Source organism: Pungitius pungitius, chromosome 14 (assembly GCF_949316345.1).
Source record: "Pungitius pungitius chromosome 14, fPunPun2.1, whole genome shotgun sequence".
Taxonomy (NCBI): Eukaryota; Metazoa; Chordata; class Actinopteri; order Perciformes; family Gasterosteidae; genus Pungitius; species Pungitius pungitius.
This window is the reverse complement of record NC_084913.1, coordinates 10,777,639-10,800,466: the sequence shown is the minus strand read 5'-3', so window position 1 is coordinate 10,800,466 and position 22,828 is coordinate 10,777,639. Positions and strand designations below refer to the sequence as shown.

Sequence of the window (22,828 nt, the reverse complement as noted above, 5' to 3'; positions counted from 1 at the left end):
ATTTCAGTATATTGACAAGCGTTTAAATCACTGGAAGATCTTTTATTACATTTCAAAAGGTGGAAAAGGATTACAGCTGGTACAAAATCTTCAAAGAACTGAGAGAAGCTGCTTCAAACCTTTAGCCATGGTTTCATTGTTCAGGGTTTCACATGACGACACTTTCCTACTTTTGCCTTTATCTACAAACATTACTCACATTTTCTAAATACCAAAAGAAAGTTAAATGTTTATGGTAACAAATAAATGTCTTTTTATTGGAAAATAACTAATTCCCTACAGAAAACTAATAATTCAGAGTGTAAACTCAGGAAAAAAATATCACTTTTAGCCGTGAAGTTTCCCCCAAAAATGTGAATGAAATTGAGCAGCTCCTTCTAGACATATTGTCACTTTCAGTGTGAGCTTCAACTCTTTAGAATGTGTATGTAGTTTATGGCTTGATGCCATAACCTTGTCGTGCAAAAAGTATTCATGTGGACAGGTTTCCACTTAACACTGATAAAAGCAAAGTAAAACCATGATAGAAAATATGACCATAAATAATTAAAAAGATAATTTTGTGATTCAAGTTATTGCTCCCTCTAAAGAGAACAGAATAGAACTCATGAGCCTCGGATAAAGAGGAAAAAAAACTCAATCAGAAACTAGTACCGATATCTTCCTCTCTTTCCTCCATGTCCTCGCTCCGATCCACCACCTCTCCAATATCCTCCTCTTCCTCCTCCTCCTCCTCCTCTTCCACCTCTTCCTCCATCTTGTCTTTTTTGCCAGGCAGGCATCTCAGGGAGAGGTGCTTCTATCTCTGAGGGGCGTCCTCCTCTGTCTGGGACCCTCCCCATTAGGATCTGCGGAGAAGACGAGAGAAGTTGCGTCAGAGGGGAAACTCTCGAAATCAGTCGTTTGGGGGGGAAAAAGGGAAAGTTATTCTCTACTTTGTTGACGGCGCACGCAGTCTTCTCCCTGCTGGAGCCGCTGCTGGTCTTCACCACGTTGCAGATGTCTTCTCTGGCGGCCAGCAGCTCAGCCACAGCTACTGTGGACTGTGGCCTCAGAGAGTGTCTCCTCGGCTGATAGGCCTTCGCCATGCTGTCCACCTTTACCTGACAAACCACAAGACAGAAAGTAATCAGCTTCTTCCCCCACAGTTGTCTGGTAGAATCCCTTGTGGTGGAGAAGGGAGACAAGAAAGCCTGCGTGATTTCATCACCAACGTGCCTTGGCCCGGTCTGACCAGCCGAATGACTGCACTGTGACATCCAGCCGCTTGATCAGCATCCGGCGCCGACATTCGTACTCTGAAGACAGAGCGGTGTTTATGTTGCGCAACTTCTCCTGCGGAGATCAATCAAAGTCAAACGAGTTGAATTAGCACTTCATATGACGGTTGGTTTGTGTAGATGTAGATTTACTCACCCACTGTTCACTGCATAGAGATTTTTTTAGCATGGGGTTTCCAATGGAGCTATTTGGAAGATCTTTAAGTACTTCTTCCACCTACAATCACACACAATGCATTAAAAACATTACCCCAATACAAGCAATCTAAGGCATTATGGATTACTACAATGTTCAAATCCGTGTGCTCAAACGGATGCATAACTACAACACACACTTTGTTCATACTCTGGAGACAACAAAGCCTTCCAAAGGGTCATTTTGGTAGCCCAGATACAAATGTTCTGAAAACAGCGTTAAATAATCCCACCTTGTCTTGGACTTGAGAGAAAACCCCCGCTGCGTCCTGTCCTCCGGGCCGCGGCAGGCTCAGGGTTTCATAGATGGCGAGGAGCTCCTGGTGCACCGGACTCTCTTGTTGTTGTTCATGAGAGAGTCTTCTGCTCATCACGATCTGCGCTGCCTGGAGCTCAGAGCTTAGAAACACTTCACAGGAAACACAAAATACAATTCTTAAATACCCTGCTGGCCACACACACAGAGCTTGTGGCGCATTGCTTGAAACGAGAGGCGGGATTCGATTACATACGGAGAAACTTGAGATGGTCTCTGGTAGTCAGTACGATGCCCTTAAGTATCCCTGAAACCACCTCCTCATATGGACAGCGCAGCTCCTTCAGCAGACCGCTCATCTCCACTTGAAGGCTTTCCAGGTCGTCTGCAGATGGAAAACGGGGTTCATGAAGGAGCAAACAAGGCTCCGATCGTCCGAATCCAGGCCGGAGGGATGTGGCTCACCTGGACCGGAAGTAATGCTCTCCTCCAGCTGACACAGCGGCTTTAACCTGGATGAGAGCCACTTACAGAGCTCCACATACTCAGGCGACGACAGGCCTCCCTCGGCGGCTGCGAGGAGCAGCCTCTCCTCCAGCAGAGGACCGCTATAGCTAGCGGAAGGGGAGAAAGTGGTCAAACAGGTGTCGACGCCCACATATTTCAAATGGGGATGTCGTTAAGCAACGTAAGCTATGGCGCCCACGGTGTATTCTGATGAAATACGCAGACTGTGGACGTCATTTGGAAAGTGACTGCAGAAGTAAACAAGTAGCGTGCTATGCTAAGAGTAGATTAGCTCACCCGAGCTGCTCCAAGGAATCCAAAATATCGCACTCCATCGGTGTGTTTTTAGGGTTAGTCTGGTGGAAACGTGACGTTGTTATGGACAGAACAATGTCAGCATATAACGTTACAGTTTTTGCTCCTATTCATTTCTGCAGCGCTCTCACGCCGCTGCGCTGTTCCGGTCACGTATTTGGTCCGGAGTGAAACGAAAGACTCCGAAGCTATGGTTCCGCCACAGAAACGAGGTAAATACATAAATAAAACCTCAAAGAACTGTAAATACAACATTTTAATGTATTAAAAGTACATTTTTCCATCTATATATATATAAACTATTTCCCTACTGAATGTATTAAATAAATAAAACCTAAAATATAAAATGGTGCCTGGAATAATCTAAATTAACATACTAGTTCTAAAGGCTTGTTCTAACTTTTGTTTTCAATTCCCTTACAACTAAGAGTTAATTTACAACACATGACACTATGAAGATAAGAAGTGTTGCTGTAAATCGGGTTATAACCCCAACTCAAAAACTGCAACATGAGTGGGAGACCAGGTGACTTAAGTGATAAATGAAAAACAATGGACTCCGTTATTGGTAGAGTCAGCATGTGTGTATGTGTCAAAATGGCTAAAACAAAACAGCACCGAACAAAGAGTCAAGATCTCTGTTCGTTTGCTGCTTATCTGTAGCTGGAACTCCCACCAGGCTCACATGTGGCTCAATGTGCTGCCGAGCAATAATTTTCAGGACAAATTAGGGCCAGATAACGGGACACAGACCTTGAGTGGAAGGGAGGGTCACGGATGCAAATTACCTTTAGTTATACTAAATATAGTTCATTGTAACGTATTCCAATTTAAATCACATTCTTTTTTAATGTAATCATAATTATAATTTTTTCCCAGTTCATTTCTAAAACACCTGTTTGTGTTTCTGTCTGGATTTTGCACACAAAGGGTCAACTGCAGAGGTTGAATTAACTTGAGATATTTTTATAAAGCAGGAAGATAAATAAACAATGAAGCATACACATCAAAAGATTAAAACTCACCATTTTATTATGATAATGTTATTTGATATGTCAAATTACAAGTGTATGATGTAACATAAAAACAGTTACAAACATATGTATGCATATTTACATTATATATTTATGAAAAGTAACGAGCTACATCTGTATAAAGAAAATACAACTATGACATGAGTTATTGGGACTATAAATTATATACTCGGTATTCTCGAACCATGAGAAGAAATACCTAGACATGTAGGAACCAATAGAACCAGAACGAGAGATGTTAAATTATAAAATGGATACTAGGATGGACGTGAGGCACTTTTTTGAGGTCGTCAGGATGTGAAAGCCGATGGCACTAAGAAACTTCGGGGGGAAAAAAAAAATCGATGCACAGGAGAGAAATATGCACACTGAGAGTGAAAGGAAAAAAAGAAAGTAAAACAGGCAGTGTTTACAGAATAGTTAAGAGTAGTACCATTTATACTGCAAGTTTCAAAACACAAATGTCTTCCACTATTTAGAACTAATCACATAAATGTTACATCAAGCGCTGTAAGATGAAAAAAAAATTACATATAGTATCATCAGTGCACCAAAGCATTGGAGAATTGAAACATAACCACTCAACTGCTGTGAAAAGTAACCTTCTTAAAACAATACACTGAAGAAAAACTTGTTTATATCGTTTTTTTCTTTTTTAATCTACACAATGTCAATAATGTACACTTGTATGCATTCCCAAAGATATGCACAATTTCCAAGATTGAAAGAGGATAAAAGACTAGCAGCAAAGTGGTTCAAACTGAAGTCTTATATAATGCAGGTCAAAAAAATATATATATTAAAGCAGACAGACACATGTTGCATATATAATACAGTACATGACAGGAAGTTGCACTGTGCTGGTTAATGCAGAATGAGAAGTGTTATTTCAGCATTCTCTACACTTTGTATAAATGCACGTCCTACATTTTGCTTCTCAGCCAGCAAGTTTTAATCAGGTTCATCAAACCTTGGTTCAGCTTGCAAAAAAATGCACGGCAAATCCAATTACAATGGGAGACTATGACAACCACCCAAACATTTGGTTACACACCAAGCCCGCACACACAGTCAGCACACTGGCAACACACACACACACACACACACACACTTACAGTCGCTCTCTTTCTCGCTCAGGGCACACAAGAACACACACATATAGTCGAACACTCAAGCACACGCGCACGCACGCACGCACACACACACACACACACACACACGTGTCCACTTCATCACGGAGAGAAATCAAACATTAAGAACTCACTGTCATGGTTATATGCTGTTGGAGGATTAGGGTTTAACAGTCGTTCATAGCTGATTTTTCTCTGTCAACACAATAAAATTAGTGATTGCATCTAGCAGCTTTATATGTACACATTAATATATGTATATACGTACTTGTATGCATAGATACACGCGTGTGTGTGTGTGTGTACGTACGCGTGTACGTATGCATACATACATATTTCCAACTCTTGAAACAAGTGGACTGCCACTACTGTACCGTGTTAGCACTATCCTTCCTTCTACCGTACAAAACTAGAGAGAAACTCTTATTAGAAGCTCAATAGTAGTTTCCATCACAAACGCCCTCTACTTTTCAATGTGAAATAATACTAAAAGGTGACCTATGTACATAATGCTGTCAATTGAAGCTACAGTATATGCTGACAGCAACGATAAATACATCTCTATCTTTAAAATTTCAAAGACAAAAAAAAGATGGGATTATTATCAGAACTTAAATATTGTTACGTATTTACAGGTCGTTTGGAGTTTGGTACCAGGTGTTGGTCGTCTTACCTATGAATCGTTAAAGTGTCCTGTCCCGCCTCTGACCCAGTCTGCACAGAGGCCAATGCGTTTCCCACTTTAGAAAGTTTGCATAGAAAGAAAAGGGAGTGTTGGTCGGGGTGGAATTAGGAAAATAAACGTTTCTCCTGCAATCCAGATGTTTTTAACCAGGAATGACAGGAGGTGCATATCTGTTAAGGGTAAACACAACGGGAACTAATTTAAAACATGCCAATGCTGTAGTTTGGGGTCACTTCATCAGTTATTGCAGCTGGACGGCCAAACTGAACTGGTGTTACTGTTGGGAGGTGGTTGTTCGGACTAAATGGTTTAGTGAGAAAGTGGTTCATCTCTCAGTGGAGGGGAAAAAAAAACTTGTGTCCATGTTACTCAAAATATCAATTAGAGTGGATTGACATTCAGGGAATTCTGCTTATTTGGTTTCTTGTTGAGAGTTAGTTTATCTCATGTCTAGCAGATAAATATTGAACTAGAAGCAGCAGCTGCTTAGCATAAAGACTGCAAACATGAACCCAGCCTGGCTCCGTCTAAAGAGAATCCAATCTATCCGTCCCCAAAACCCTCCCCGCCAGCTGCTGAAGGTCTCTCATTAATGCTGCACCAACATTTGGGAATATGTAAAACCGAGGTTGTGAGTGGGACCGTTTCTTTGCCAGGCACAGTAACCTCCTCGCGTTTCTGCATTGCAACCTCACGGTGACAACAGAACTCCAGTGAGTGAACCACCTAACCCAACCACAATAATAGACCCCCCCCCACCCAAAAAAAAACGTTGTCTTTGTACAAATCAAACAACGGAGATGTAACCCGTTAATGAGTTAGCTGACTTTACATGTGTTGTTATGCTAAGCTACCAGCTAGCTGCGGCTTTACAACGGTGTAATGGATCGTCCAATCGGACCTTCGGAAAGAAAGAAGAAGATTCCCAGCCTGATTTGATATTTTGGGAAACAGGAGGTTACAAGTCAAAGCCTCAGTCACAGAGCTGGGACCATAGTGCATTTGAAGACCTATGCACACACACACACACACACACACACACACACGCACACACACGCACATACACACACACTCTTTAATAGCTAATATGCTCAGCATTCCTGAAACAAAGTCATTCATTCAGGGCCTGTTAAATAAAGACTTATGGAAGCAGTTGACTTTTGAGGGACAATTCAATTTTCACAGAATATGAGGGGGTGGAAGAGGGGGACAAAACAGATACATGGAGATTTGGAGAGGGTGCTGCAACCAAAGCTTGGAGAGCAGTGCTTTAAGGAGGATTTTCCCAATACCAAATTGAATTTGACATTATTTGACAATAATTAATGTGCAGACTCATCTGAAAATCTGAAGGATTCTCAGTAAAAGAATGACCTAATTTAAGTGCCTCATCACAGGAGCACTGAAACCCCTTTACTCACCGAAACAAAACTTGCTGGTTGAGCAACTTATCAGCTTTTGTTCCACAAATAATTATAAAATGAGCAGGAAAATAACATAAGAAACAAAAAACACTAATTTCACTACAGCAGTAAATACTGGACTAAAAGTGAAATTCACCGGAGTAAATGAAATAGTCATGTATCAGTTTCAATCTAAATGGTTCAAGAGGTTCGAATGCTATTTGTATGATCTGGAAAAAAACTATTTTTGGGGAACTCTGCATGGTAATGTCATTACCATTTTCCCCTTCTAATCATGGAATTGATCCCTTTATTTTGGAATGCAATAAAATGGTCTAAATCATCTGGGAAAAGCAAGGTAATCATTTTAACTTGGTATTGAATATCAAAAGATATGCCAAGCTCAACCTCCCAAAAATAAGCTTTTACCTTTTGGATTTTTTTCAGCATACCATGAAGAAGAAATCAAGGAATTGGCCATTCATTCACCACAGAACATTTCTAAAATGTTAAAATGGTGGTTGATGTACCACAAGAATTTTAGAGGGCTACCTTAACTTGGGGTTGGGGAAAACGCCATTTCTAGTGCACTTTTCTCTGTCTAGTAATTACATTGTCATCAAATGCTTATGCCATAAAGGAAAGGCCACTGTTACCCAACGTCAAATTCACAAAAGAAGCAAGAACATATCCCTTTTAGCATACTCAAACAGTATTTTCTCTCATCGCAGAATAGTTTGGAATTCTGTTTTTGTCATTAAGATGTCGCTCTCTGTACAAAAGACTAATTTCCTTCATAAAGTTACACACATTTCTTGCAGTAGAGTTCTGACATTTGTGGCCTGGCTTTGTCAATGCATGAGTGTGAATGTGAGAGAGAGGTGTGTGTGTGTGTGTGTGTGTGTGTGGGTGGGTGTGTGTATACAGGTGTGTTTAGTAACATCTCCAAGTCTATTAATCTTGAGTCTGCCTCCCCTTCATCTCCTCCGATTAAGCTCCTGAACGTAGCTTGATGCTCAGATCCCCCACAAAGCATATGGTTTGTCCTCCACTGCTGCTTGTCGGCGACAAACACAAACTGAAACCTCCAAAAGCCCTCGGAGCTGGGGATCAACAACATATCGCCCCGTCTGAGAGGGGAATGAAAAAAGGATGCCGGCATTTAATATTCCGCTTTTATCCACTTCCTGTGTGTTAGCTAGCTTTGAGGGTGTCCCATGGTCCGTCGTCAGGTCACCCCGCGGCCTTGTGCTTGCCCCCGCAGCAGCGGCAGGCCTCGCCACAGTGGTGGCAGGCGCGCAGCGGCAGGTAGCAGCACATGCAGGGCGCGATGAAGGACAGCGCCACCAGGGCCAGCCAGCGCAGGCAGAACTGCTCGTCGGACGTGTCGCACGAGCAAGGGTCCGAGAAGTCGCCCTCGGAGTCGGACATGCAGTGGTACAGCATGCTCTCGGCGCACAGCATGCAGCTGACTTTGTAGATGCACTGCTTGATGGGGTCGGGGGCGTCTTGGCACTGCCCCCGCCAGTTGTCCTCGTGGTTGAACATCTCCCGGCAGTAGATGCAGCGCGAGCGCTCGCCGTCCTCTCGCCGCCGCCGGCCCTTCTTGGACTTGATCAGGGGCGAGGGCTGAGTTTTGATGGCTGTGTCCTTGCCCAGCCCCAGCCCCATGCCGCTCCCGATGCCCATACCAGGGACGGAGTGGGAGTCCCCGCAGGGGCCGTCGGGGAAGAGGTACTCGCACTTCTTACTGTCCAGTTTGTGGAAGGCGTTGGGGAAGTCCAGGTCCTCGCGGTCGGCCTCCGGTTTCCACATGACAGGGTGGCGGTAGTCCTCGTAGCCGCGGATGAGCACATCTTTGCGCGGGTTGATGCGAACGATCTCTTCCTCGTCCATGTCGAAAGTGACACGACGATTCGGCTTCAAGACCTGAGAGAGAGAGAGAGAGAGAGAGATGGACAAGCAGTTGGATTACTGAAAAAGAATGACACTGTGTTTACTGTTGCAATAAGTACTTGACTCCTGCATCAAGTTCATCTCACAAGCGTATAATTCAGATTTTTGGGGGATTTGAGTGGTCGTGTGGGAGAGGCGCGGACCTGTGGAGGCAGGTAGCGTCGGTTGCTGGAGGTGAACTCGTCGAAGGGTTGTGCGCGGACGTAGCAGCCCCTGAATGGCTCGGTGGAGACTATGTTGTTCAGCTGGGAGAAGGGCTCTTTCATCGGGGTACACAGAGAGGGAGGCTCGTCACACACCTGGAGACATAGAGGGGGGGGAAAAAAGAATCTCGTCATTTGTTGGGATGAATGGAGGTGTGGGCTGAGGGTGTTCCACTTGTAACCACCAGGGAGCATCCTGTGCCCACGCTTGGTCCAGTGACTGTGCCGTGTGCCGAAGACTCAAGGCCCTTCTGTTGAGAACTCAGAGTTCTCATCAGCCTGTGTGTTCCCACAAGCCTTCAAACCGATGCAAAAAATCTACAAAACACGAGCCGAGAAAAGACACACTCGAAAAATGCAAATTAAAAAGAGAAACGCTGGAGACCGCGTGAGGCAGAGCGAAGATTCCTTCCCTCTCGCGCCAAACAATCTGATAATTACAAGAGTTAAGCTCGCTGTTGACATCAATCAGGAGGTCTATAAATAACATCCTGTGAATGCCGCTGTCTGCATCAAACACATTTGAACATAAACACAGAAAATAACTATTTCTGGCTATAAAATAAATAGTAATAGGTCCAAACGAAGTGATGTTCTACTTCAGTACTCATGGCAACAACATCAAAAAGTGATGGCTATCCATGATTCATGCGCGTACAGGTGATGACAGATGGGGGAGGATTGTCAGCTATTACATCAAGAGCTGTGTGATGATCTGCGATGTCCGGCGTGATCTCATTTGTTTAGTCTCCAGCCACATATATATGTACAGTATATAATAATAATAATAATAATAAGCAGGGTTAGGGATGATTTGAAAGTAAGAGTACATCGTGCTGGCTTTATCAATTAAACTGTCTCAGCATTTTCCCAATGAACTGCAAAAGAAGTCTCTCGTCAGATCCCTCTCAGAAATAGACTGGCATGGACACACTCGGAGGCATCTTTACACCAACGGGTTTGATCCAACCGTTTATGAGTCTTGGACACGCCGGCTGGCTTCCCCCGACCTCATCAAGGCAGGGCAAGTCCTCCCCTCTTCTCCTTCTCCTTCTCCTATCCTATATCTCTTCCTCTGTGCTGTGCCTGTGGAGGAGGCTGCTGGCTCTGGTTAGTCAGTGCCGTGTGTAAAGTAGCCCACGCCAGTGCTTTAACGCACAGCGGAAATCTGGTTTGCTCCCAGCTGCTGCTACAGTAATTACTGTCCTGTGGTTGCTAAGAGATGCTTCCTTTGACTTTTTCTCCCCCCACCTCTTTTCTTCTTCTCCCCCCTCTCTCTCTCTCTCTCTCTCCCTCCTCCAACCCCTCCACCCCAAGCTAAACTGCTAACACATGGTGCGTGTGTGACTTCTCTCTGTCTTTGCCTCCAAACATACCGAGCAATGTAACGCACATCCACAGCGTCTGCAGGGGAATGTGAGGAATAGGAGACAGTCAAGTGAGAGAAGAGAAAGAACAGAACAGGAAAAAATGACTTTGTGCCGTTTTGTGTGTGTGTGTGTGTGTGTGTGTGTGAGGGCAAGGGAGAAAGAGAGCGAGAGGCCAAAGACTCTGCCGAGGGAATGTCATAAACCAGCTCCAGCTGGAGAAATGCAGTACAGAACTTAAAAAGCCAGATGACAGCTGTGTGTGTATGTGGGAGAAAGAAAGAGCGTGGTGCGGGGGGTGAAATGGGAAACAGACTTGGGCTTCCTTTTAAAGCGCTTGCCTAAGCCCCACCATTCAAAGGCATGCGTGGGGGCCAATCTGGAGCGGAGCTGACCCCAGAGATGTGGCTGGGTGAGGGAGGAGGAGAGGAGAGGAGATGAGGAGAGATGAGGCACAGGGAGCAACGTGGCTCCCACCACCCAACACTAGGGACCCTCAAAGGCACGCAGGCTGCGGACGGAAAAGTTCGGCATATCGAAAAAACCCTACAGGACATGCAGGACCTCTGCATCAGGCCCATAGGGAGACAATGGAAGGCAGGGTGATGCGCCATGCATACGTGTTGGTGACTCTCCAAACATAGGGCTGAAACGAGGCAGAGCCCGAGTGCCGCCACATTACAGACGCATACTAGACTTGTTCTAAGAAGGGTCAATAAGCACATTCCCCCAAAATGTCAAATCATTCCTTTTTAAAGGGCTGTTCTCCCCGATGCTCCGAGATGCTTCACCAAGCGCTGCTGAAACCAAACCAGTCTGAAAGTGTCTAGTCTGCGAGCAGGGCTGTAAGAGTCTCCCGGCCAACAAAACCTCCGTGTACTAAACTGATAAGCGAAAACTTCCTGCCAGCGCTAAATTAGATACGGATGTTTTTCTCTGCCATTGAAAAAAAAAAACAGTAGGAGAAAAAAAAGCATTTATATCTGTAGTGGTGGAAGGGTTGTGGTGGTACAGCATGATTCCTGACAGTGGGTCATTCAGTGGGTGTTTTTTCTATTCCCCTTTCTTTTTAAATATCTGTAATTTTGTGTGTGTGTGTGTGTGCGCGACAGGAAGAACGCTGAGTTTGTGAAGGGCATACAAGTGGGTGCTGAGCCTCACTGGGCAGGATGTGGGTGGAGGGGACCGTCTTGAACTCGTGTACATGCACATGTTTGGGCAAGGCCTGCACACACGCGCGCAGGTCCGACGCCTGCAGCGATAGGAGGATACCCCCCCGAATTCCAGGCGACTCCGAGAAACAAGAGACGTTTTTAGAGACGACAGAGTCTAATCGAGGAACTAAACAAGGCTCGCTGGTCACCTCCCATGCCGAGGAGATACACCCACACACCGACTAACCCTCTGGATGCTGTGGTGAAGCCGTTTTATCAGGTTGCCTGTGCAAACTGACTTTATGGTGGGGTGTAAAGCAACACACCCTGTGCCGGTATTTGCTGGTTCTCCGGCTGCAGCACTTGCCACTGGTTCACTCCTCCGTAGCCCGCGTCTTGGATGCCAAATCACCATGGTGACACCCTCAGTGGCTCACTTGCTGAACTTTGTGAACACCCTCTTCTACCCACCCCCCTCCCGGTGCACAGCAACGCCCCCCCCCCCCCGCCCTTCTGTCCCCCCCCGCTACCTAGCAACAGTGGTGCCATTGGATTTCCTGTATGTTCAAGCTGATTCCTTAAAGAGGAACTTTGCCCCAGGAACAGCCCGCTCTCTTCCTCCCCCCCCTCCTCGTCCTCCTCTCCTCTCCAAGCCCACGCCACGCGGGGTGTAAGATATGAGGCGGGTCAAAGGTGGTGACAAGTCATAGGAGGTACGGTGTGATGCCGAAGCTCATGGCATTTTCAATAAAAGGGAGTCAGCAAAAAACTAGAAACATTATGCAACGGACACAAATATTTGTTGAGGCAACGTTTTTTGTGATTTGTCAGTCCATTTTTTTATATGATTTGAAGCTGTACAAATAAAAAAAAATGATCAGAGTTAGATCAACGCCTCCCTAAATCAGTGGCAACAGTAGTTCAAGGTGCACATATTGCTGGCCTGTTTTGGATGTTTCTTGTCACTCGTGTGCATAACAAGACCTGCCCTCCCTCCAACGTGTGTCTTTTCACCTACTTTACAATCAGAAGTGGAACAGGTGACTGGCGCTCCTGTAACTGGCCCGGTATCTTAAACAAATGAACATGGGTGTGTAGACTTGGATTATATACCCGCAGCCTTTCTTTGCAAAAACACCTCGGCGTTCTCAAACACACACGAGGACGGAGTGCCTCGGAACATGGAAAATACACACACACACACACATCCGCCCCCCCCGTGCTGCTTTTTTGCCTCCCAGCAATAGTTATTATATCGGCATCAATTGTAATAAGAGTGACAGCTACCAAGTTAGATTGATAGAGACAGCCGATGCCTGCTGTAGCACATTGACCGGTCAGCGCCCGGCTCCACCTCAGGGTCCGTCTGACACTGGTTAAACACCTTTTAAATCTCCAAGAACAACGGCTAGAAGACAAAGGGACATGTCAGAGCCTGGGTGCGACACGTCAAGGCTCATAATAATAGCTCAGGTTCAAGCTATGACCCGCCTCCTACTAATAGTGAGGGAGAGTTCGGCACTACGTTACAGAAACCTACTGTGGGTTCACATCATTTGAGTCTTACACGTCCAACTAAATCGCACAAATGGTACTTTATCAAAAATGCATTGTGTATAATACATTGTTTTTCATGAAAAAATATTCTTCACACTAAGATTCTCAGCCTGAACCGCTCAGCTTTAATTTCACTCACCGTTAGTCCCTCCTCCGGAATATCTCCTTCCCCAAATGGCCGACAACCTGGATGGAAGAAACAAGAAGGGGGATTAAACCAGAGGTCCGATCACACACTATATTTGCCATGTTCCTGGAGCATTCAATGTTAGAGCAAAATAAGTCAATAAAGCCTTGAAACAGTTAAAGTACAAACGCCACACAATCTATGCATCAGTATGGTGTATGGCATGCATGTTGACTAAAACCTTCTCCCACCGGCATGTAGCATTTCAGATGGATAGCTAAAGGCTGTTGATGAATGCAAGGAGCTGAACCACTAGGGGGCAAAACCTCCCAGAATGCCAGTGTCATTTTTTGCCACACTCATTCACCTCCTTGTTTGTCTTTTTGTAAACCTGACCTGATGGTTCTAGGGGTACGTGTATTGATATTGCATGATGAAAAAAACATTCCACTCACAACAGATGACTTGGACTACAAAGCACGTTGGACTCAACGGATTTTGGGACGGTCACAAAACATTTGCTTTTCTTTGACTGCGGCCAAATGGGGAAATGAAAGCTGCTCTGTATCGGTGGGGCACACAGAAGTGAATGAATATACATGTCTAGAATACTGTAACTCCGACCTCGGGTGAAATGCCAAGTGTCATTTCCGCGTCCAAAAAGCACCTCGGCTGCTGATGCTCGGGTCGGAGCTTATGTTTCAGGTATCAGGGCGACCGTGTTACAGCTTTTTACTGCCAGAGGGAGTGAGACCGCGGATGGTGTAACCAGAGGAAAGACACTGATGTTACTGATATTTTAACACCAAATGCTGTTCCTTTGGACCCCTTTTCTACTAATAGGGGGTTCTTTTCAACATTGGCATGATAGATAATATTGTAGTCCATACTGCAGTATAAGTGTCCTTAATGAAAGAAAACTAGCTAATGTGCTAATTAGACACAGCATCAGATTTTAAGAATGAATCTGAAATGATTACAAAGCACTATTCTTGATCTCAAGTTTACTCCTAAAACATTGATACCCAACTTCAACTTAATCAGGAAAAGGTTTTTCTCTGCTCTGTTAGAGATTTATTAGATGATCAAACAACAAAAAATGTTGCCAAATTTTAAAAAATTCTGATCAACATTGAACGTGTTGATCACACGTCTGACTCCAAATCTGTTTTGATATATATTAGCAGCACTAAATTAAGTTTAAAAGTGAATAACAAGAGAAAGTATGATTAGCACTGTAAAGGAAATTGGATTAGGGCAGTATGGTGATATTATCACTTTTTCAGGTACTGATATTCAAGTAGTCAGTCAACCAAGCTTTGGTAAACACATACACACACAAGAAAGATCAGGTTGTCATGATAAAAGGAAACTTAATAGAGGAGAAATAGTTGAGGCTATTGTCTTTGCATTCTTGCAGTAAACAGGGATTAAACCATTCCCACCGGGACACTGTTTGTACCTAGGGCATCAGGAGGCTCTTTTAAAAAAAACAAACACTTAATTAGGATCACTGGAGCCTCATTTCAAGCATTCAGGGAGGGAGTACAGCTGTACAGAGGCCAGAAGTATTCATTTGAGACCTGGTCGGTCCATCTATCCGTCTGCCGTTCTCCATATCACACAGAGAAAGGTGTTTGTGTGTCTGGATGCATTTCTCCACTTCAGAGAAAAAGAGGCTTCCTGCAGCACGACTCTGGCAGTGCTGGGCCGCAAAGCTGCCTGAGCCATGTGCCCGGCGTTGCCATGGCAACAGAGGACTGCAAGACTGACACACACACACACACACACAAAACATATTCTCTCTCTCTCTCCCTCCCTCCAGCAGAAGAACGATGCAACAGGAATACAGAAGAACCTGCCTGCCTGAGCTGAAGAGAGGCATTACACAACAGCAGAATACAGAAGATGCCAGGGGGGGGGGAGAGAGAGACACACACAACTAGGGAGAACAAACTCACCATCACCTGCTGTAGCTGGCATTCACAGGAAAGAGTTGAAGCATTTACTAGCAGACGAGACACTGTACGGGCTCTGGGTGCAGCCAAGGAAATGTGTTCAATCCCTCTGAGCAGCTATGGGGAGTTTCAACTTTTGTTCCAGAGCATGCATGTTCTGGTGTCGAGTGAACGGGGGCATCAACTATTACTTTCATTCACATTATTTTCTCAATTATTTGGTCTGGAAAAGGGCAGGATAACGCTGTAGAGGGTGGAATTAAACAGGGAATTCTTAGCTCAGTATGTTCAGAATTGTCTGCTCAAAAGTTGTGAATTGACCTTCAAAGAATTTTCCATCATAATGCTGATATCTTTCGATTCTGTAAACCGGGTGCACTGATCTCTGATGTGACATTGCCTTTCCTCCTTCTTGTTGTTTTTTTTATAGAAAGCCATGTTTCTTTAGAGCGACCATCTTCCACTGGAACTTTAAGGCGTAGCTATTAGCAAAGCCAGCCCCACAGTGGCTGCCCGTGCTCACCTCCCACCCTGACTACGCATGGACCCGTGCCCAGGAAATACAAATCTCAGCTAAATGATTGTGGGTAGGTGCCCACGCGGATAAACCATTTACGATATATTCCGCTGCAACCCAACCATGCTCCCCGGGTTTCCAAGGTCTAGAGAGTACAAGAGATTATAGCACCCTGGCCAGCCAGCCTCTTGTAATATAGGGCTGGCTGGAGGCAGATTGCTGCATTGGCGATTCTCCTGCAAATTGGTGGACTTTGCAACCTCTGGTACTGTACACAAATGTGGTTATCAGGATCCCAAGGTGCTAACTAAACTTAAACTCACCAAACTCAGCTCCACCCAAGTGGAGTTTAGTCCATCTAGTTTAGTGCTTTAAAAAAATAAACGTGTGTAAATGCCATGCTGAACACAGACAAACCGTACCTTCTATTACACTACACTAGTCAGTCCTCACACTTGAGCGACATTAAAAGCCTAACCAGGTCAGGTTTCTTCTGACTGAAGCTGGGTGGCAACCTGAATCTCAGGTTGAATCTCAGGTTGCCACCCAACCTCGGCATGCATCACATTCACTGTGCGTCCCAACTCTTACAGACGCTCCCTCTGCTGTCCCGCACAACCCCCAACGCGTTGGCGTGCCAGTCTCAACAGGAAGTGTAGCGTTTATCTGGGCGGCTGGCACAAGATAACGCTGGAAGGGGGGGTGTCATGCTCGGGTGAGTGAGCAGGTAGCGGGAGGGGGGGGGGGGGGGGGCATCAATGCTAATCAACACTTCGCATCTCCCCTTGAACAGATGCTAGGTCAGCCATTACGAGAATACAGGCTGCATACCGTGTTCATACGCACACGCCGGAATCATTTCACACGTATTGGACTGCCACCAACACACAGTGGCATAGCCCAACCTCTGGGAGGGAATTCCAAACAAACCTGCCCTTTTGTTCTCCAGCTCCAAAAAAAACATGTATGCCCATTAACACACACGCACGCACCTTGTTCGATGTCCTCGATTGCGCGACGTACGCCCCGGTCAAAAGCACGGCCGTCAGCAGGGCTCTGGAAAGTCAGTCCAAACTTCTTGTCGTTGATCCTCCAGTGGTGGAAGATGGGATTGACCCTGTTGTATTCTAGACCTTTCTGCAGGACACACTCCAGGACCACCTGTTAACACACGCACACAGAGTTTGGAGGGTTAAACATTGCATATTAGCGGTGGCAACGGCATGCATCTAAATTAGTATTCAGACTGGCTTCATCATGTCACACGGGTACACGCGTGTAAAACCTTCACCTTACGCCTCACCACAAGTTGTTTTCATCTGCCACATTCAATCATTCCCTAGCAACATGATTAGGAGAGTAGAGAGAGAGGCGAAAGTTGAAGACCAAAAGAAAAAACAGTATTTCCCTCAACCCAATCATTTTAAATAGTTCTTTGGATAATTTGTAAAAAAAAAAAGCCATTCTAAATGGTAGGCTTTTCATTACAGATGATAAAGCCAGCCACTGGTGGCACAAGAAGAGGGGCAAGAATGTTTTGGAGCACAGCAGGCCATGTGTGTGGCGGAGAGAGACTGTTAGGCTATTATTAATCAGGGGTCCTGGGCAGCAAATGAAATGAGAGACGGCCATTACAGTCTTTGAGGCTTAATGGGCTGTGAATGTGTGAGCGTGCGCATCGGTGATCTGCGTGAGAGAACGTGCGAGCTCAGGAGCCGGTGTCATGAGAAGCTCAATGACTCCGTAAGTGCTGCGCTGTGCATCTTTGCAGCGCGAGTGCCTCGTCAGAGACCGGTCGCCAACGGACACTGGTCCGTCTAGTGGAAGCAGATGCCCCGGTCGCCCACCGTTGATCTGGACAACAGTCGGCATAATGCTTTTAAGAGGTCTGATACTTGGCAGACGAGCGTCTCTGTAGCTGTCCTCGCATCGTATGGATACATGCCTCTCCAAGAAAAAGGTGGGTGAGGGGGGCAACGCGTCGGCCTGTTTGTTTGCCCAGAGTCCGTGAGTGAAAGGAAAGAGGAGAGGGATGGATGCGAGCAGGGCGGAGCAGGAGAGGGGAGGAGGAGGGGCAGCCCCCTCTGGGGCCGATTGTGGAGGCGAGACTGAATGGAGCCGTAGCAGGTAAGGTGAGCGCTCAGCAAGGCTGACAGAGGAGGAAGTATCACAGTCGCATGGAGAGGTGACACTTAACACCGCATTCCACACAGGGCTTGGAGAACAGAGGAGGAGGAGGAGGAAGAGGAGGAGGAGCCGTCCAACAGCAGAAACGGAGCGGGGGCCAGAGACGGAGGTGAGATGTGTGGAGAGAGGCGCAGGCATAGGGAGAGGCTACGTTTACATACTGAATTACAATCTATGAACACGGCCTGTGGCAACAGAACTGCAATTATCACTTCAGGACGTATCAATGCAGATGCTTCACTAATAAAATGATACATTAGGTCTTGAATGAAGCATATTTTTTTCGCAAAGGTCAAAATCCAAAATGAAATGACGAGTTTAAAACACAATTGTGAAGTTTTTTAGAGAGAGCCTGGACACGACGTGCACATCTGTACCAAACGGGGGGGGGTCACAGACAGTGAGCGTCAGGTGAGAGCTTAACCGGAGATTTGTCATAATCCGTGTGTCGGTACTGCAAGTAATCGTCAACCAATTAGATCTGTAGGTATTTTTTACAAAGAGAGAATCAGAGTGAAGAGGATGAGAGGAGCGAAAAGGAGGGGGCAAGAGGGAGAGTGATTGGTAGCTATATGGAGAGAGCCAGCTGAGTCATCACCAGTACACTCTGTGCCGCATCACTGCGCTTATAGACAGATCCCCTCAACCTCCTCTGTCTCCCGTCCATCTGGCTCCACCTCCGCTTCCTGCTCTTGGACTACACACATCTCATTACCTGAGTCCTCACATACCTTAAGCAGCCCCAGTTACTTCATTTCCACCAGCCAGAATCGCGCCTCTGTACTTTCAAAATCACTGCATCTCAGATGTGTTATATCCTCTACCTACTCAAGTTCCTATCAGGCTTTTGGTCATATTTATGGTCTGAAGTCATAACACTGACATCCCTTTAGAAAATAAAGACAATGGCTGACATATTGTTTTTATGAGTTTTCTTCTTTGCCTTTGTTTTCATGGTCCCGTCCCTCAGCTTCAGTTCTTACGATGCCCCATGACTGCCCACCTCGCGGCATGAGGGGCATCGTGACATACCACACACACACACACACACACACACACACACACACACACAAGGTATTGTATAGCAACGCGCAAAACACAAACAGTTCACTCAAAAGGAGCTAAAAGATCTCCCACTGTGGAAATGCCTCGAGTGTCGGCTCGTCAGGAGCCACCAGACTTGGAGCATGGTCCTGACATTGCTCACAGGCAGTTTTACACTCTCATTACCACAGACCAGGATTATCCCAAAGCATCTACTGGATCTGTTTTAGGTCTGCAACACGGGACCAGTCTGTGACAGTAAGATCATGAGCTTTACGGCCACTGCAGCAAATCAGAAGCACGACGTCCATCGTGATCCTTTGGAGGAGCGTTGTTATTTCGCGAGGAAGCGCAACGGCCGTGCACTCTGCAGAATACACGTTTGTCCGTGAGCAAATGCGTGTGTACTCATGGAAAGTCAGAGTGTGAACTTACAGCCCTTATTCCATCATTTAGGGCTATTTCGAGCTCTTTGTGTTTCCCACATCCCTCATCCCACATTCTCTTCTCCTGAGTAATCTGCCCTTCCCCCTGATGATATCATCATGCATCACAGCATCACTCAGTTTGCTCCTATTTTCAGATACCTGCGCCATGGATGAAAGCCAAACAACCACTTCCTGTGTGTGCACGTGTGTCTGTGTGTGTGTGTGTGAGTAAGACAGAGAGGGGAGAGTCAGTGAAAGAGGGGGCTCAGGGTTATCTCATCAGGGCGAATGCACCGTTTCTGGTTTGTGCACCTGCATGTGCGCAGAAGAGAGCGAGTGACTTGATGAGCAGGAATGGCCACAAAAAAGAAATATACATTTTCTTTTTCTTCACATTATGAGCTCCCCTCACCAATTTGTCTTTGAGCCTCTCGCCCTTGATGTGAAACTCCACGGCGGTGGGGCTGGGACTGGGGCTGGGGCTGGAGCCGGGACTGGAGCTACAGGGGCTGAGGTTGCTGCCGCTTCCTCCGCTGCCTCCACTGTGGATGCTGCCACTGTCCTCCGTCCGGCTGACCTTATAGACGGTGACACAGCTTAGGCCTCCGCCCCCCAGGGGAAGCCACCCACCGCTGGAGTCATCCCGAGTCATGACCACTGCTCTCACACGCGCATAACTGTCACTGTGGAGGAGGACGGGAAGCAAAAGGTAGGATTACACACACATAGATTAAACAAAAAAGCAGTAACTGAAGACATGAAATATCAAATACATCAAACATCAGGCCACATAATTCAGTCATATTAGTACAATAGTATAGTACACATAGCTTGCATAAAATGGTTGGTGAAGGTGTAGTGGGGGACGGGTAGAAGCGAGGAGAAGGGGCTAAAATGTCCACCTCACATTTGTCCAACAATTTGAGGCTTTTCATGAGTTTACCACAAGCCACATCCCACCGCAACTAATACTGAAGAAAAAAAAGTAAAACTACTGGGAATTCTGCAACAAAACTAAAAATACAATATAGATCGGCAAAGTCAAGGACTTATTGGCTTTTTTTTGGTTCCTGTGCATAATATGACGTTTTTAAAGTCTGGAGCTGTCAGTGTATGTTTAACCCTGGCCGAGGGTGACTGACCATATGGCCAAGTGCAGCCCCTGTCTGCTGCTGATTTTGAAACCTTTCCCTTAAAGCAGGTGGTTTAAAACCACAGCACACAACGCGGCCTCTAGCTTTCTTTTCTTCTATCCAATGATAGAGCGGTTACTTCTCCCACTCATCTTTGTCACGTCACCTACAAGGGCTTTTACTCACAGTGTAATACACAGTTATCTATACTAACATTAGCTATGCAACTGATTTTTTTTTACAAAAGGCAAAAAAACAAGAGGTTATTTACTGTAATTGCAAACTAGAAAAATCCTGCCACACTGTGACCATATTATCCCAACTAAAAGTATCACTATATTGGTCCCTGATTGATTCACAGCAATATTTAACACAGACTTGTATTTTGGATCATAATTCTACACGTTTATGTCCCTCCTGCCTTTTTTTCCCCTTCCTCCCCACCTTCTCCACCTCGCTGTCCCTTCACTTAGGAGTTGGATGATTCCCTGATTAGATAACACGGACCACCGGAAATAACAAAGGTCAGGGTGTGCTGAGGACAGCATTTTGCAGAAACTCCTGGTAACATATTAAAGACAGGGGGGAGATCTGTGAGCTAATTAAAGACCGGGGCAGATCTGAGAGCTCACAGAAACGGCCGGGGAGAGGAAAGAATGTGACTGCCGGATGTCTTCCCGTGATACATTGCTCTCTGGCCGACGTCCAGGTTGACCAATGACTGTGACGTCACATGGCCTCAAACGTGTTTCTGAAGAACTTCTTCTCTGATAGTGGCCAAATATGAAACTTATTAAGGGCGACAACATATTTAAGCAGCGGTTCCTGCTCAGGAAGAAGAGCGGCTGTGTTCTCACCATTACTGCCTCTCCTGCCTGAACCCTGGCCTGCTACATACGGCTAACCTTTGCCCTCCTGCCTTTCACACACTTGGCCAACCTGAGCACCCAGGTTATTGGTTAGTAGTTAATCCAAAAGCCAGTGAGCAATAAATCTGAAGCTCTTGCTTTCTTCATGTAAAGGCTTCGGCATTCTATACCCCAGTGGTAGTCGAATAAAACGCAGAAATAAAACCAACCACCACAACACTAAATCCACTAACTTAGTTCTGGCCTATTCAAACACAAAGACACCAACACAGGACTAACGAAAAATCCACCATTCTACCCGGCAACAAGCTGAAACTAATGAAACCGTGTGGCTATAATCATTATTCTAGAGATGATGTATTCCATGATATAAAAAGATCAGCAGTAAACCTTTATCAACTTAAAAAAGAGTAACTAGAGTAAAGAGTAACTAAATAAAGAGAATATTATGGATTTGTTTTCGTCAGAAACATGACCCGACTGAAACAAACAGCTGGATGTCTAAATAAGCAACAGTTTGTCTTTCAAACAATGCTAATTATAATGTTCCTTATAAATAACTATGTCGTTTTGAGTTAACGACTGGTTTTTGCTAGCCCGATGTGACCCAAAATCAAATCAGTTATTTCATGTAAATGAAAGTTTACTCAGAGGTCCTTATTTTCAATCGCCTCCGATAAGGAAGGACAATGTAGAAAACATGATGATTTGTTAATCCCCAACTACTGAAAATTCCATGCCCTTCGTCCAACAACCCTTGGACATTTATATTTAACAGAATAGAAATGTTTTTCTGTCCTTGGACAAAGACAAGTTTGTAAAATTATAAAGGCCGTCCAAATTAATGTATTAATCCATGCAATTATTTTGACGGAGATTAATGCGATAACATTTTTGTTTACTTCCGGAAAGACTCAAGCCGTAGCTGAATGTTTAAAGGTTGATTCCCTGCCAGTCTGTTTACATCAGCTTTGTCAATCACAGTGTAAACAAAAGTGGACCACACTGCAAGTTTTAATCTTCATAAAGACAAGGACATTTTCAAACATCGCAAAGTAATTTTTCTGCCATTCAATGAATTAACTGAAAAATTAGCTAATTTCTTTCAATTACAAAAAACAACGACTACTCCGTGGGTTAAACGTGAGGGAATAACAGATAGTGGTGCCGCACAATAACGGACACAGAATTGATCAAATTACCAATATTCTGACTCTCTTATCAAACTAAATGTACTCCTCTAACAATTGTCGGTTTCCCTCACGTGCTGCCATTGAGCTTAAGGAGTAACTGGTCTTGGGAGGCTACTACTAACCTCCCCCTTTGCAAACTCCCAGCAGCACCCTTTGTGGTTACACCTCATAACAGCACCGCAGAAGTAGTGCTTAACCTTACACGAGAACCCTGCCACAGCAGGGGGAAAAAATGAAGTTTCCAGCAGTATAACAGGCAGTAAAAGAGGGAAATACTGCTGTCGTTGTACCCCTCTATGGCCCCCAATAAAGGATGCGAGTGATGGGTGC

General features: G+C 45.3%; 2 protein-coding genes across 3 annotated transcripts in view; both read right to left on the bottom strand.

Annotated features, from left to right (window-relative positions):
- Positions 1-14: 14 nt before the first annotated feature.
- fam98b (family with sequence similarity 98 member B) lies at positions 15-2,733 on the bottom strand. Of its 2 annotated transcripts, none has more exons than XM_037486591.2 (8): positions 2,536-2,733; positions 2,197-2,345; positions 1,988-2,116; positions 1,709-1,884; positions 1,417-1,497; positions 1,219-1,335; positions 936-1,103; positions 15-848 (listed from the first exon to the last, which is right to left on the bottom strand). In XM_037486591.2, the coding sequence occupies exons 1-8, from the start codon at positions 2,571-2,573 to the stop codon at positions 648-650; spliced, it is 1,059 nt and encodes a 352-aa protein (XP_037342488.2). In that variant the 5' UTR covers positions 2,574-2,733; the 3' UTR covers positions 15-647. The 2 variants fall into 2 exon arrangements, with proteins under 2 accessions (XP_037342488.2, XP_037342489.2); XM_037486592.2 differs by having other exon boundaries at positions 2,197-2,339.
- Positions 2,734-3,562: 829 nt separating this feature from the next.
- Positions 3,563-22,828, bottom strand: part of spred1 (sprouty related EVH1 domain containing 1) — a 28,276-nt gene continuing 9,010 nt past the window's right edge. Inside the window, exons 2-6 of the mRNA XM_037486089.2 lie at positions 19,716-19,986; positions 16,637-16,805; positions 13,182-13,228; positions 8,905-9,060; positions 3,563-8,734 (exon numbers count right to left, since the gene is read on the bottom strand). Of these exons, the coding sequence (XP_037341986.1) occupies positions 8,039-8,734; positions 8,905-9,060; positions 13,182-13,228; positions 16,637-16,805; positions 19,716-19,986 (1,339 nt within the window). The 3' untranslated portion in view covers positions 3,563-8,038. The remainder of the gene's footprint in view (positions 8,735-8,904; positions 9,061-13,181; positions 13,229-16,636; positions 16,806-19,715; positions 19,987-22,828) is intronic.